This window comes from Ranitomeya variabilis, chromosome 1 (assembly GCF_051348905.1).
Source record: "Ranitomeya variabilis isolate aRanVar5 chromosome 1, aRanVar5.hap1, whole genome shotgun sequence".
Classification (NCBI taxonomy): Eukaryota; Metazoa; Chordata; class Amphibia; order Anura; family Dendrobatidae; genus Ranitomeya; species Ranitomeya variabilis.
In genome coordinates, this window is record NC_135232.1 from 283400603 (window position 1) to 283416839 (window position 16237).

General features: G+C 41.9%; 1 protein-coding gene across 3 annotated transcripts in view; it reads left to right on the top strand.

Moving 5' to 3' along the window:
• The window catches only part of TTC28 (tetratricopeptide repeat domain 28), an 806054-nt gene that overhangs the window by 718992 nt on the left and 70825 nt on the right, over positions 1 to 16237 (top strand). For all 3 annotated transcript variants that reach the window (XM_077295116.1, XM_077295125.1, XM_077295135.1), the window contains one exon: positions 4780 to 4921. In XM_077295116.1, coding sequence (XP_077151231.1) covers positions 4780 to 4921 — 142 coding nt within the window. The remainder of the gene's footprint in view (positions 1 to 4779; positions 4922 to 16237) is intronic.

Below are 16237 nucleotides of genomic sequence, written 5' to 3' on the forward strand. Positions count from 1 at the left end.
TTTTTTATTTTAATTCTTTCTTTTACACATTAATATGGATCCCAGGGCCTGAAGGAGAGTTTCCTCTCCTTCAGACCCTGGGAACCATCAGGGATACCGTCCGATACTTGAGTCCCATTGACTTGTATTGGTATTGGGTATCGGTATCGGATTGGATCCGATACTTTGCCGGTATCGGCCGATACTTTCCGATACCGATACTTTCAAGTATCGGACGGTATCGCTCAACACTACTCACCACCTCTTGTGGCAGACTTTTCCACTCATTGATCTCCCTAACTGTCAAAAGGTTTTTTCTAATATCTAATCTGGGTCTCCTCCCCTTGAGTTTCATCCCATTGCTTCAAGTCTTTCCTTGTGCAAATGAGAAAAAAGATGATCCTTCTACAATGTGACAGCCCTTGAGATATTTGTAGATGGCTATTAAGTCTCCTCTCAGTGTTCTTTTTTGCAAGGTAAACATTCCCAAATCCTGTAACTGTTCCTCATAGGACATGGTTTGCAGACCGGTACCCCATTCTGGTCTCATGAGCCCCACACAGCCTCCCTATATGCAGCCTGAGCCCTACACAGACTCCCTATATAGTGCATTGAGCCCCACACAGCCTCCCTACACAGTGCATGAGGCCCCCACAGCCTCTCAATATACTGCATGATGCCTCCATGTCCTTCCCATGTACAGCATGACGCCCCCATAGCCTCCCCATGTACTGCATAACACCCTCACAGCCTCCCCATGTACTGCATAACACCCCCACAGCCTCCCCATGTGCTGCATGACACCCCCATAGGCTCGCCATATCCTGCATATCAGCCCATTGCATCCTCATGCCCACCCAAACAATCCATATGTATTAAAAAAAAGAGCACCACATACTCACCTCGGTTGCATTCCACGGCGCTCTGCTTCTGTTCCTGTCTCTGGTGCGCTGAGTCTCCGCAGTACACAGCTGACGCAATGAAATGACGTCATCGCATCAGCTGTTTCTTACGCTGACTGGTGGAGGAAGTGGCCAGAGGCCCCTCCTCCACCAATGCAGTCAGTGCAGATGGAGACAGCGAGTGAGTGGGTACGGTGCGGCCTGTGGATCCCACGGCTGTCTCGGTTCCCGAGCCGGACTGATAGAACCAGGGGGCCCCCAGGCCGCACTTTGCCCAGGTCTGATCTAATGTGTATGAGGGCTTTGAATAGACTACTACTCGGACAACCCCTTCTCAGTTCTTATGTTTCCTTCTTGTAAAATAATAACACTTACACTCACCTCACTGTTTCTCCCAGGGATTGTGTGACGCTGTTATGTCACACGATCCCTGCAACCAATCAGCGGCCACCTTCACTGTACCCGCCTTCGGACAAATCGTGTACATCTGGAGAAAGTGAGAGAGCAGCTCGTGAATACTAGGGTTCAGCACTTGGCTCACGCTACAGCTGAAAAGCATTGATTTTGGGAAAATTCTCAAGCATATTCCTGGAATTGGGGTCTGTGTCACTGCTTTATGCTGCCCTCAGGCCAGTAACCCCTTCCAGACACATGACGTATTGTGGGTCTATGAAGTGGGCTTAGTTTGGTATCTAGCCTAAAGTATCATGTTTCCAGGACATTTTTGCCCCAAACTGAATGCCGTTAAAACAAAATTAAAAAAACAGTAACAGAATTGTGATTTTCACCATTTCACCCCACTTTGAATATTTGAACATTTTCCTGTATAATATATGATAAATGGTTTAATTCAAAACTACAAATCATCCCATAAAAAAACAACTTATCTTTATGATGACTGCTATGTGAATGTAAAAGTAAAATATTATGGCTCTGGGATAAGAGAAGGAAAAACAATTGCACAAAGACTGGCTTCAAGGTGAAGGGGTTAACAAGAAGAATTGTCTGTTCCCTGACTGCAAGTAAATGATGAAGAACTGAAAGAAAGTATAAAGTCTTATAAAGTTGGACTCTATTCACATAAGATCAAACAACTTCTGGTTCTTGTGATTTTGGAGGCCTCAGATGATATGACTGTGCATCTATCCCGCGGGTATCCTCGCTGGCGGGGAGTCCATGGACGGCCGGGCCACAGACACTGTCCCCAACGTCTCAGCTCTGGAGTCACATTGGAACATACTATAAATTGTCCCATACTTTCTGCAATCATTTCTAACACTGAAGATAAGATTAATACGACTTCTCAGAAATTCAGAAATTGTGCATCTAAATTCCAGGGAAAAAATGATAAAGAAACGGAACATACTGCAGTAAATACAAAGCTAGAATCGTAAGAAATAACCACACTTGCTCAAATTCACAGCAGTTTCAACCTTACAAATCTCATAATACCTTCAAAATATTATCCACGTTCAGGTTGCCATTAGCTATTAAATAAAATGTAAAGTTATAAATAACACTGACTTTGCCCCAAAGAGCCGCGCTCGTAATGGCTTCATATTGCAGGCGATATTTCAATAATGAACTTTTCAAAGTGCAAAGATAGAAAAACATGCATGTATTATTCTTCATTTTACCGCGTTTCTGTCCTGTCCATTTCAGATTGTCATAGCAACCCACATTAGCGGAGTCTTCCTGCAAAATTTACTGTCCGCCGAGCAGGAGAACTCAGATAAGAGACTCATAATGTTCGTAATTGAAACTTCCCATAAAAATATTCACGCTTACATTGAGTGAAATTAAAAATGGAGCGGATTGTTAGTCTTACGTGCCGAGTGATATTTAGGGGTAATTATTTTATAATGTATTTGTATTTTGTACTGCATTCATAAACCGCAGCCACCCATTCACTCATTACACCGGTGTGCAGTCATTGCTGAAGTACTAGTCAGTCTGCTTCAGGGGACTCCGGGAGACAAAAGATCAGCTAGAGAGAATGAAGTAAAGCTTTACAGAGGATCTGTCACTAGATTTCATTGTACAAAATCCCTACATTATTAAAGAAATGTCTAACACTTGATGAGGCTGGTGTACTTACTTTGAAAATCCATGTGAGTGCTGAGTCTGATGATCCCAGTCAGCACAACGGTTTGTAAAGACTTTGGAAACTTACCAACACTTCCAAGCTGCTCCCTTTTTCTGGGATCCTCTTCCACATTTTGGAATAGTTAGCTAGTATGATTGAGATCTAGTATGGCAGCACAGTGCGGCTGTGTGACTCTCTGATTCCAAGCTGTGCGTTATCTGTCACCTGCAATACAGGGTCTTTAGGGTGTCGCAAGTACACAGCTATTCTTTCCTAAAAGTGCCAATAATAATGAAAAATACTTCTGTATATGGGAGAGGAGTCCCAAACCTGCGGCTCGGGAGTCCCCCACATATGGCTCGCGTCCCCCTCATGTATTGCCCACAGCTGTCTGCTCAAGTGAGTGCCACTCTCATCTGTATTAGCATACATTGGGGCATTATTACTTAGGGGGGCACTGAAGGGAAATTATTACTTCATGAGGGGCACTCAGGATATTTTTAATTTCAAAGAAGGCACTTGTGGCATTATTACTTTTTAAGGAAGTTCTCATGGAGGGCTGTGCGGCCCTCCAAAGAAATACCACCCCACACCATTACTGACCCACTGCCAAACCGGTCATGCTGAAGGATGTTGCAGGCAGCAGATCACTCTCCACGGCGTCTCCAAACTCTGTCATGTCTGTCACATGTGCTCAGTGTGAACCTGCTTTCATCTTTGAAGAGCACAGGGCGCAGTGGCAAATTTGCCAATCCTGGTGTTCTGTGTCAAATGCCAAGCATCCTGCAAGGTGTTGGGCTGTGAGCACTAGCCCCATCAGTGGACGTCGGGCACTCACCATCCTCATGTAGTCGGTTTCTAACCGTTTGTGCAGACACATGCACATTTGTGGCCTGCTGGAGGTCATTTTGCAGGGCTCCTCCTATTCCTCCTTGCACAAAGGCTGAGGTAGCGGTCCTGCTGCTGGGTTGTTGCCCTCCTACGGCCCCCTCCACATCTCCTGGTGTACTGGCCTGTCTCCTGGTAGCGCCTCCAGCCTCTGGCCACTACGCTGACAGGCACAGCAAACCTTCTTGCCATAGCTCGCATTGATGTGCCATCCTGGATGAGCTGCACTACCTGAGCCACTTGTGTGGGTTGTAGAGTCCAACTCATGCTACCACAAGTGTGAAAGCACAACCAACATTCAAAAGTGACCAAAACATCAGCCAGAAAGCATTGGTACTGAGATGTGGTCTGTGGTCCCCACCTGCAGAACCACTCCTGTATTGAGTGTGTCTTGATAATTGCCAATAATTTCCATCTGTTGTCTACTCCATTTGTACAACAGCATGTGAAATTGATTGTCAAACAGTGTTGCTTCCTAAGTGGACAGTTTGATTTCACAGAAGTTTGATTTACTTAGAGTTATATTCTGTTGTTTAAATGTTCCCTTTATTCTTTTGAGCAGTGTACATATAGATCATTGTGGAGGTTACCGCATGTGGAGGAGGCTCAGGAGCCGAACTTCCTCCACATGCAGCAGATACCTGCTATGATATAGTCGGCATCTGAGTCTGACTAATGAGACAAAAAAGTATAAAATGAAAAAAAAAACTTATATATTTAAAAAAAAATTGAAAAAAAAAATCTTTCTGCATAACAAAATGAAAGCCTTAGATAACGTTTATTCTAGTACTGAACTTCATTGCTAAATTTGCAGAACAGTCCTGCAAAAATGTGCATATAATATATATTTTTAGTAATAGAATATTAAACTCATGAACTTTTATAGATGAGACATTTACCTTTTTTTTTTCTCTGTATTTTTAGAAGTTGCCAAAGTATGACCAGCCTGTTCAGCAACACTGCGTCACCCGTGAAGGAAAATACCTCTTCGCTCCCCCGGAAGCAGGCCTGCAGTAAGCCACCTCTCCGAGCCCTCTATGATTTGCTTCTGGCACCAATGGAAGGGGTAAGGATATGAGCTTGATAGATTTTATCAGACTGTTAGAGCAATATGACTGATTAATGACATGACTTATAAGGTGACTACTTATGGCCAACAAGGCTCAGGTGGCTAGTTCTATTTTTTATATATTTTATGCTATGTTTATGTACCTCAGCAATAGAAACTAAATTGTATAGCTCTGCTGTATCCTATTGTTTATAGCATTACAATGTAATTTAGAGCATTATACACAACATATACTCACTCACCTGCGTCTGTGGGGCTCTCAGTCTACACTAATATGCACAGTATAATGCCAGACATCGGATATATACAGAGGGCAATAGCCCGAACTGGGAGGAGACCAGAAGTAACCAAATAACAAGGATCATACTAACTTCATGCAGATGATGCCTCTCGTTGATGTTAAAGGGGGTGTCCACTACTCAGATAACCCCGTTTCGATTTCCATCGTTCCCACATGTAAAATAATCACAGCTATACACACCTCTGTTTCAGGCGCCTGCTCTCCCGGGGCTTGCATGACATTGTTATGTCACGCGAGCCCTGCAGCCCTTTAATGCAAATTCCACCTAAAAAGTGCTAAAATAATGCCAATAAGAATTAACTTATGCACCGTAATATCAGAACGACTTGCTGTGCATAGGTTCCATTTTTTATAACTTTTTTTTAACCGTTCGAGTCTTTGAAACCTGTGATGTGGCTAAAAGAAGTGACCGGTCTATAGTTTAGGTGCCACTTTGTTATATATAACATTTTTTTTAAAAGACATCGGCATCAAAGCCACTGCAAAAACAATATGAAAGACAGCAGAAGATTCTTCAGGAAAAATACTGCTGGCGTTTTCCTTAAACACCTGCTACATAAAAAATTACGCCTGTGTATAACATATATCATCTGCACATTCCCAAAATGGCAACAACTAATAATCAGACAGACCAATAAGAACAAATGTTAAACATGTAATCACACATCATCTCTAGCCTAAGAAGTTAGAATAATGTATTTTTTAATTGTTGTAAAACTGGGTTATACAAGTATGGTTGATCCTTTCAGACTATTTTATATATTTTCATATAATATTTTGTTTTTAATAGTCAATGATTAGGCTTGTTCGCTCAGTGTTTGTGTGTCCTTTCAGCATACGTCTAACTATTTTGTATCTTTTCTTATTGTACTACAAAGCGAGAGTCACCATACATTCCTGTTCAAAAGTTGCCCGTACATTATTGTGAAGAGTCCCTGGCAGATTCAGACACTTGTACCGCATCTTGTTGCATTATCTAGGGTGTATACATCTAGGGACTAATTTATATTTTGCAGGTTTTTTCCAAGTCACTTTCTCTATTTTTTGTTTTGCAGTATTTGCTAACGTATGCTCCAAATTCTTCAAAATGGTGCTAGTGGTTCATGAATTTTGCACAAAAATAAATGCTCTTTATTTTCGTCTTTGACCTCTTTCGCGACTTTTTAGTGCAAAAAGTCCCAAGTTTTGCTAAATGGAGTAGAAATGTCTGGCGGACATGAAATCACTCTGGGGGTGACTGGGGTACAGTTGCTCTAAATTTTGTGACTTTTTTTAACGTTGCCATTGATGAATCAGTCGAAAACATCTGAAAAACAAAATCCACATCCACATTAGCATACATGAATAAAACAGGTGAACAAATATAAGATAGGCTTTACAAAAAGATTAAAAGAAGAAACAACAACAAACAAATGAAAAACATCAAATCTAGACCAGAAAGAGAAGGAAATGCAATAATGAATCCGGCCCCTAGTGTGTGGAATTGCAGTCTGACTTCTGTAGGGCTACGGACAGCAAGAGTAGGAACAGTCCGTGAGCGCTCTGACCCGGTAGAGATCGGTGCCAAACAAAACAGGCAGGTGGTTACAGCGTAAGTATCTTCTTGTTAGACTATAAAAGTCCCGGATACGCACCTTCCATTGCACATGCACACACCTTTTATTTACAATAAAATTGGACAACTCCTTTGAGAAAATCCTAATGCAGGTAAAACTTCTATTATCTACCCTATACAATTAAGTAGGAAGTGCTTTTTTTTGTAAAGGTAATTAGTTTTTGTAAGTAGGCAGAAACAACTTTCATTCTATGCTTCTGTGTTATTAGCTAATAAGTAGGGAACATATTGCATTTATCAGCAGGCTGATTACCTGTAATGAACACTAGAGGGAGCCAGGTATCTAACATATTTATTAAGAAGCACAGCACTTGTTCCAAGTTTCACTGACATTTCATTTATTTTTAGTTCTGGACATACAATTACTATTTATATTTTTTATATATTTTTTTTAGAGTTTAAGAGAACAGTTGCAATTACTGAATACTTTTAGTAGGCTGTGGGTGAACGATGATCTACGGCTGCTTAACCTCCTCTAGTGTAATTACACTGAAGTTCATAAAAACCAAAATGTCTGTTATGCTGTATTCAAATAGCATTTAAACAACAGGGTCCTTTTGGCCTACCGAGGGCTGGCATGCATTTGCATAACTTAGCTATATGGAAAGGTATAACCGACTACGCTAGTCTATACAGAAGCATCCAGTAAACAAAGTGTACACAGTGTGGGATTTGTTTTTTTTTTACAGAGGGAAAATATCCCTGACTTAAAGTATACCACTGTGTTGGAGACTGTATGTCTGTGTGTATCTGCAAATACTCCCAACCTAAGCCTCTCACAGAAGTGCAACAGGGCTTAACGGGGTTGTCTAGGCAAAATAAAACTTTGCCTAAGGCCCCCTTCTCACGTCTGCTTAAAAAAAACATACGCAACAGACGGTCCGTTTTTACTGTCTGTGTGGTTTTCTGTCCGTGTGTACATATGTACCATCCATGTGCCGTACGTACCCAGTCCGTGTGACAGTAACCGGAATAGAATGCAGAATATAAATTGCAGATTTTTAGGAGTTAAAGATGTTCAAGAATATAGCAATATGTGAGATATATAATTATCCCCTTGGGTGTGTAGCTTACTGTACATGTGTTAGCCTAATAAATAAACAACCTAAATAAACAAATTTAAAAAAATGACGTTGGGTCCCTCCATTTTTGGCAACCAGCAAAGGTAAAGCAGACAGCTGTGAGCTGATATTATCAGACTGGGAAGGTCCATGATTATTACGCCCTTCCCAGCCTAAAAATGCAAGTCTGCAGTCAACCCCAGAAGTGAAGCATCACATTAGATGCTCCAATTCTGGTGCTTCGCCTTCGCTCTTCCCGATTGCCCTAGTGCATTGGCAAGCTGGTTAATGGGGCTTGGGATTGATGTCATCTTTGAATTGTCAAAAAAAGCACAGCTGACATCAAGCCCTGGAGTTAGTTACAGAGAGGTGTCGATCAGACATCCACACCCACATTACACTAACCCAGTACTAAAAAGAAAAATACAACAAAAATTCTTTATTTAAAAAAACACTCCTTGACTCTTTCCCTGGTTTACCAATTTATATAAAAAAAAACCCATTCAGGTCCAACATAGTCCAGGGAATCCAATGTAGTTCACAAATGAAAACCTGGAAAACATAAAAAGAGAGAAATACAAACAAGACACTTTCTCTCTTTCACAAATGTTATAGAAAGCAAAATTCCCACACCAGTCCGACGTAGTCCAGCGCTTCCCACTACATTCTCCGACTCCGTCGTCCAATGGCTATCGAGCCTTGTTCTGAGTCTCCATAGGCTTTAGCAGCAGCCACTCCCAGCTTATTCTGCGCTCCACATGATCTGGCGACTGTGATGAATAGTAACATTAATTACATCACCGCTCATTAGAGTCGCCGGGTGTGCTCCGGTACGTGTCACGCGGACGGCACAACGATGTCACACTTATGTCATCCGTGTGCACGTGTGCGGTATGTATTGTCATCTGTGCTGCTGGAAAAAAACACATGTCTACATGTGGGTCACACAGACAAGCGATACATGGACATGTGTGCAGCCCCATAGATTTTAATGTGTGTACGTGTCTCCAGTACATGATGCTACACATACCGTAACTACAGACGTGTGAAGGGTACCTAAGGGACAGGATAGGTGCAAAATAACTGACTCAGTCATATTCTCTCGCCGGCGCCCACCTGGATGCAAAACAGGCCATTCTGGTCTGCTAAGAGATGGGAAACAGTGATGTCCCAATTCCTCAAGCCACTTGACCTCTGCAACCTGTGATTGACTGCAGCAGTCAGTTAACGTGAGAAACACGTCATCATAATACATCCTTTTTGGCTGCTCAAGTCACCTGACTGCTGCAGCCAATCACAGATGACGGAGGTCCAGCGGTTGGTGGAACGGTGACATCACCTCTTCCTGTCTCTGTACAGACCACAGAACAGGCTGTCCTGGATGCAGGTGGGAGCCAGTAGATGAGTATGACGGAGTTTGTTATTGCTTCACGTGCCCTGAGCAAAGTTGTATTTTGCGCAGACATCCCCTTTAATGGTGTGTGGTAAATCGAATGCAGACAATTCTGCTGTATGCCTGGAAATTAGTCTTTGCTGTTGCTTTAAAGATATAAAAATATTAACATTTTCATCATATTTTATTTTTGCTTGATAAGTTCGTAGCTCTGAGGATGTTTTCATCTACAGTAGTCTTTGCAAATTATTCAAGAATCACTCAACAACTCATTTGTAACCTTTAATGGCATTGGTGGAATTTTAATGGCATCCTCTATATTAGACCTTTAAAAGACTATACATCCTGTAAGGATTGTACTCACTCAAATGCGTAGGAGGAAACAGGAGGCACATTCTCTTCAATGTCCATGTGGGTTTATTTGCTTCATAAACCATTAAGTCAGCAACAAAAAGGTAAGCAGTCTTTACATTAGGCCGACACAGTATTAATGTCCATAGCAGATGCTCTGCTCTCTCAGGCCTGTAGGTACACAGGCTGTGCAATGTCCAGCACTCAGGCTCTGTCTGGAGCCACTGACACAGAAAGGCTTCTCCTCCCAATACACAGACCACTCTGTAATGTCCAGCCTGGACACATGGAATCTGTCCACACTGGCAGACTCCCAAACGCTCACATGTGCCAAACACACCTCCATTAGGTAGCCTGTAACCACACCCACAGGTGAGGTAACATGATCACATGCACTGTCACATGATCATGACATCACTGCAGGTCCTCAATCTCCTGCAGGGAAAAGGGTACACTGTGCGCCCCCACTCAGAGGTGAGGTATATGGGTAGCCAGACCCTCCCATCTCTCATAGCTACCCGCAACCCAGACCCAGGTGCACTAAAGACAAAACACTCCGGGTTGCATCACAGGGAGCATCCATCCCTGTGACACATACCTCCCATTAACTACGCGACCACCAGTCACAACACACTCCATACAGACCTATAATTTCACCGGATGCATCAGAACTCCGTCTGTATTTTATTAGTATTTGCATTTGCATTTTCAATCACTTCCATTTTTTTGGATTTGTGATTTGCCTTAAAGGAAATAATAGCAATTAATGCAACTAGAGATGCAAAAACTGATACTGAATTAATATTGCTAGAGTATTGATGAGATACAGACTGAATACTGCTGCGTCTGTGTTTTAAGCTCTTGCAATAGACTTTAATGAGCTAAGGATCCTAAATGTAAAATACATTTTTGGTTCCTATTGGCTGGCACCCCTGCATGGTATCCCCTTCTCCCTCCATGCAGCGATGCTGGTTTACTCATCGCCCTGCCCCTCGGCGTGGTGTGATTCCTGCTGACGTGCGTGTCGCAGTTCCCGGCGGCGTGCTAAGTGCACACGTGTGCTCCCCTGCTCTTACAGGAACAGCACGTGCATATTGCTAAATGCCCTCAGCCTGTTGCTGAGAGGGATTTAGCATAATTTGTACACCTGCAAGATGGTCCTGGAGTGGCCAGTCCCCAATCCAAAGTTCACTGTCCTGATGCGGCCAGTCTTGTTCCCCAAGTCCCTTGGTCCCAGTGCAGCCACTGCCAGAGCATTGTCCTCTGATCCTGGAGGGCCCAGTCCTGAATCCAAAGTCCCCTGGCCCCAGGGTGTCTAGTCCTGTTTCCAAAGTCCCCTTGTCTCAGTGTGACCAGTGCCTGAACTGACCATTGTTCCCCAGTCCGTGTGCGGACAGTCACTGATCAAGTATCCTAGACCGATGTGTCTGAACATATCCCTAATCAGTGTCAGCGAGCCTGCAGCTGCAGTACCAGGATCTGCCCAGGAGTGGTACCTGGCGGATACCAGCAGCCCAGTCTGTCTCCATCATCAGTAGCTCCAGTTAACACCAGGTAGCCGCTTAGCCATGCCTCTTCCTGGTCAGGTCCGGTTAGCAACTTCACCTTAGCTTTGGCAATGCTAATGTGTGTTTGTATTGAAACTCAACTTTTGCAGTACTGCCCCTTTCCCCACACTGACTACCAGAAATGAAAGCTGGAGCTGTTAATCACATTCAGGTCTGCTGTGCTCCAGCACATGTCACCACACTGCAGTGAGGAGATGTTTGTCAGTACTGGACTCACGTGGAGCCTGTTTCTAAGCTATGTTGGGGTGTGTTCTTTTTCTACTGTAGATTGCTGGCTACTTATTATTAGTTGGTTTCAGAAAGAGGAAGAAGTGCACACCCCCAGTGAAAGCTCTCTGGTAACGCCCACTTGCAATTTTAAAAAAATATTTTAATTGCTAATATCTCTGCAATGGAGAGGGAAAATTATAAAAAATAAAAATAAAATGTTTTATTCTGCTCTTTAGCGCCTATTACATTGTGCATCCATTTCAACATGAAAAAAATGTTGACTGGTCCTGCTAAACCCTCACTTCTGTGACATGTCAACATTTTTTTTGATTTTTTTTAATTCATGGCCACATAGCTTCTGACTGTAATGGTGGTCTACCGTGTTACTGCACCTAGTAATCTCAAACCTTTGGATGGCTGCTTATTCCAGGAAACTTATATACAGTATACATACAATACATATGTAAAATTAACATTTTCCTTAAAAATAGAATTTGCCAGGCTCATTGTTCCGGTCACTATGTAAAACTCATATAGCCACTGCCATTTTAATTCGCTTTTCTGTACTTCTGTACTTCTCATTAACCCAACCACAGAAAGGTAGTTTGTGGTTCCACATTGTAATTTCTCTTTCTGTCCAGCATTCTCTCATATTGTAAAAATGTCTCCATCTCTCTTGAATATATATATATATATACTTTTTTACTACAGGACTTTGAGTTGCTCTCTTGTTGATTTTGGCAGATTGCACAATTTTCCAGCCATTCTCTGCTAAGAAAATCTGCGTGCATCCTTCACAAAGTATATGTTAATCCTACATTTTCACTCCAGCCTATAACCCCTCGCATCTTGTGTCTGATTTATCCGGCATGAAGTAACATATTTTATTCAGTGCATTGCTTGTCCTCAGAATATTGCATGCCATTCCCTTATGAGACATCCATGTAAGTGCCTCTTTTACAGCCTATAAACCTGAAATGTACACTTTTCTTTAGTGGAATCATTGAATTTTTTCAAAGTTTGCTATAATTAGGTAAACAGAACTGTGTGCCTATGATAATCCTATTATGACATTATTATCTTGTGATGGTCTATCCATTCTCCTCATCATCATCACATCTTGTTTGTAGCTTCAAAGTTGAGGACCATTATTTAGATGGTTTGACTCAGTCCATTGCATACCAGCTCTTGGCAATGCTGTTTGAGAATTACGATCCCCAATGTGATTTCTGGCTTCTGGACAAATCTTTTATATGAAAGTGCCAAAAAGAATTTTACATGTAACTTTTCCAGCAGAAGGAATGCTAGGGTACAGATGTTTAGAATCAAAGTAACAAACACTTACGGTAAGTACAACTTGCTTACTCTGACTGTGAGAGCCAGTTTATGAGGAATCAGTGTCGCTTACTCAACTTACTAACTGGTGAACAACTAGTCTAAATATAAAGGATTTTCCCCTTTGTATTGTATTTCATTCACAAGTGTTTGCATAGGGCATCATGTTAGGTGGATGAGTCGTGGTCAGGGTTGGACTGGCCCACCAAAGGACGGGAGAATCCTCCGGTGGGCCCTGACTTGTCCTTCTGGAGAGTTAATAGTGCAAACCTTGCCACTGCTATTTGGCTCTTGAGTGGAGGAGAAAGGTGGGCCTTCAGAATCCACTGGTGGGCCAATGTTCTTCAGTCTGAAACTGGATGTGGTCATGTCATTTTAATGGAACATTATGGTATGGTATATTTTATCATGTGCTCCCTGCATTTATACTACCTGGACAACCCCTTTTTAAATGAAGTAGCCCTTGTAACATCAAAATAAAAGATATTTGCCTATAGGATTGATGCCGTTTGAGCGATGTTGGCTCCAGGTCTCCTGGGGCTTGGGTAACATTGATATGCACATAAATCCTGCAGCAATCAGAAGCCACTATTGAACTACTGAGCTCTCACTACTTCTGATTGTTCGAGAATCCTCCAAAAAAAGTGAGAATGCAGCAGCCCAATAGCCACCACTGTGTCTATCTTAACTTACACAGGAAGCCTTGGTTGTTCCAAGATCAGCTGATTGTTCACGAGACAACATCTAGTACTGTATGCATTGCAAGCTTAAATGCTTGAAGTGAGTAAAGATGTTATTTTGTTCTGACTCTGATAAATAAAGGAAACGCAAACTAGACTGGAGCTGCACTCTTTAGTGATAGCATCGCACTCCTACACTTTTTGCCTACCAGTCATTCCATAGGGATAACATATGCAATTATTTAAGAATACTTTGTACACCAATGCAACTGATATAGTTCAGTTTTGGCATTTCTTTATCTGTACCACAAATTTATAGTCGCAGGATTTACAGAGCTTTGCAAAATATTTTGATCGGGGAGAAAGATCTATAACAGCAACCTTATCTGTGGTAATATAAGACAAGAACGTAAACAAATTACATATAAAGAGATATATAACATTGCCAAGAATTTGATGACCAATACCACCGGATATAAAAGTGTTATATCTAACATTGCAAGAATATGATGACCAGCACCACACCGGATATACAAGGGTTATATCTGACATTGCCAAGAATATGATGACCAGCACCACACCGGATATACAAGGGTTATATCTAACATTGCCAAGAATATGATGACCAGCACCACACCGGATATACAAGTGTTATATCTAACACTAGCTGTACTACCCGGCTTCGCCCGGGGTAATAACTGCTGTTAGCAAAATAGAATGTGTTAACAAAAATTTATTCTGCACAAAAAAACCACAAAACAAATAGATAGAAATGTAATTATTAAAAGGCAAAAACTAAGCTAATAGAAGCATTTTACAACATATATTTCAACACCAGAGATATTCCACACAGATTTAACTAAATTGGCCAAGTAATGTGAAGTAATCTTCTACTACTTATTCGAGAGCCTTTTGATAAACGACATTCTTAGTTTTTCCTTCAGGTGCAAAGACAAACAGATTTTTGGCTGTTCCAACTCTTGAACAGACCACATAAAGTTGACCATGAGAAAAGCATGGAGATTGTAAATCTAAGCTAGCTGAAGAGCCCGGCGTTGCCTGGGCATAGTAAATATCTGTGGTTAGTTATAGCACCTCACTTCTCTTATTTTCCCATCACGCCTCTCATTTTCCCCATCACATCTTTCATTTTCCCCCTCACATCTCTCATTTTCTCCCTCACACCTCTCATTTTCCCCCTCACTCCTCTTATTTTCCCCCTCACTCTTCTCATTCCCCCCTAACACTTGTCATTTCGACCTCACATCTGTCATTTTCCGATCACTCCACTATTTTCCCTCACTCCTCTCATTTTGCACTCACACCTTTTCATTTTCACCTCACACCTCTCATTTTCACCTCAGTATATACATGTTTGTCATCTCCCTTATATATAGTATACACCTGTATGTCATCTCCTGTATATAGTATATACCTGTATGTCATCTCCTCCTATATATAGTATGTACCTGTATGTAATCTCCTCCTGTATATAGTATATACCTGTGTGTCATCTCACCTATATATAGTATATATCTGTGTGTCATCTCCTCCTGTATATAGTATATACCTGTATGTCATCTCCTCCTATACATAGCATATACCTGTATGTCATCTCCTCCTGTATATACTATATACCTGTAGGTAATCTGCTCCTGTATATAGTATATACCTGTGTGTCATCTCCTTCTGTATATAGTATATACCTGTATGTCATCTCCTGCTGTATGTAGTATGTACCTGTATGTCATCTCCTCCTCTGTATAGTATATACCTGTGTGTCATCTCTCCTGTATATAGTATATATCTGTGTGTCATCTCCTCCTGCATATAGTATATACCTGTGTGTCATCTCCCCTGTAAATAGTATATACCTGTGTGTCATCTCCTCCTGTATATAGTATATATCTGTATGTCATCTCCTCCTGTATTAGACCTCGTTCACACGTTATTTGGTCAGTATTTTTACCTCAGTATTTGTAAGCTAAATTGGCAGCCTGATAAATCCCAAGCCAACAGTAAGCCCACCCCCTGGCAGTATATATTAGCTCACACATACACATAATAGACTGGTCATGTGACTGACAGCTGCCGGATTCCTATATGGTACATTTGTTGCTCTTGTAGTTTTTCAGCTTATTAATCAGATTTTTATTTTTGAAGGATAATACCAGACTTGTGTGTGTTTTAGGGCGAGTTTCGTGTGTCAAGTTGTGTGTGTTGAGTTGCGTGTGGCGACATGCATGTAGCGACTTTTGTGAGATGAGTTTTGTGTGGCGACATGCGTGTAGCAACTTTTTGTGTGTCGAGTTGCATGTGACAGGTTAGTGTAGCAAGTTTTGTGCAGCAAGTTTTGCGCATGGCGAGTTTTGCGCGTGGTGAGTTTTATGTGTGGTGCCTTTTGAGTATGTGCAAGTTTTGTGTGAGGCAACTTTTGCATGTGTTGCAACTTTTGTGCATGTGGCAATTTTTCCGCGTGTGCAAGTTTTGCGTGTGGCGAGTTTTCCATGAGGTGAGTTTTGCACGTGTGGCGAGTTTTGCATGTGGAGAGTTTTGCGTGTGGCGAGTTTTGAGCGACGACTTTTGTGTTTCAACTTTTATGTGGCGAGGTTGGTGTATGTGTGGTGAAATGTGCGCTGAGGGTGGTATATGTGTTTGAGCACATGGTAGTGTGTGGCGCATTTTGTGTGTGTGTTCATATCCCCGTGGTGGTGTGGTGATTATCCCATGTCGGGCCCCACCTTAGCAACTGTACAGTATATACTCTTTGGCGCCATCGCTCTCATTCGTTAAGTCCCC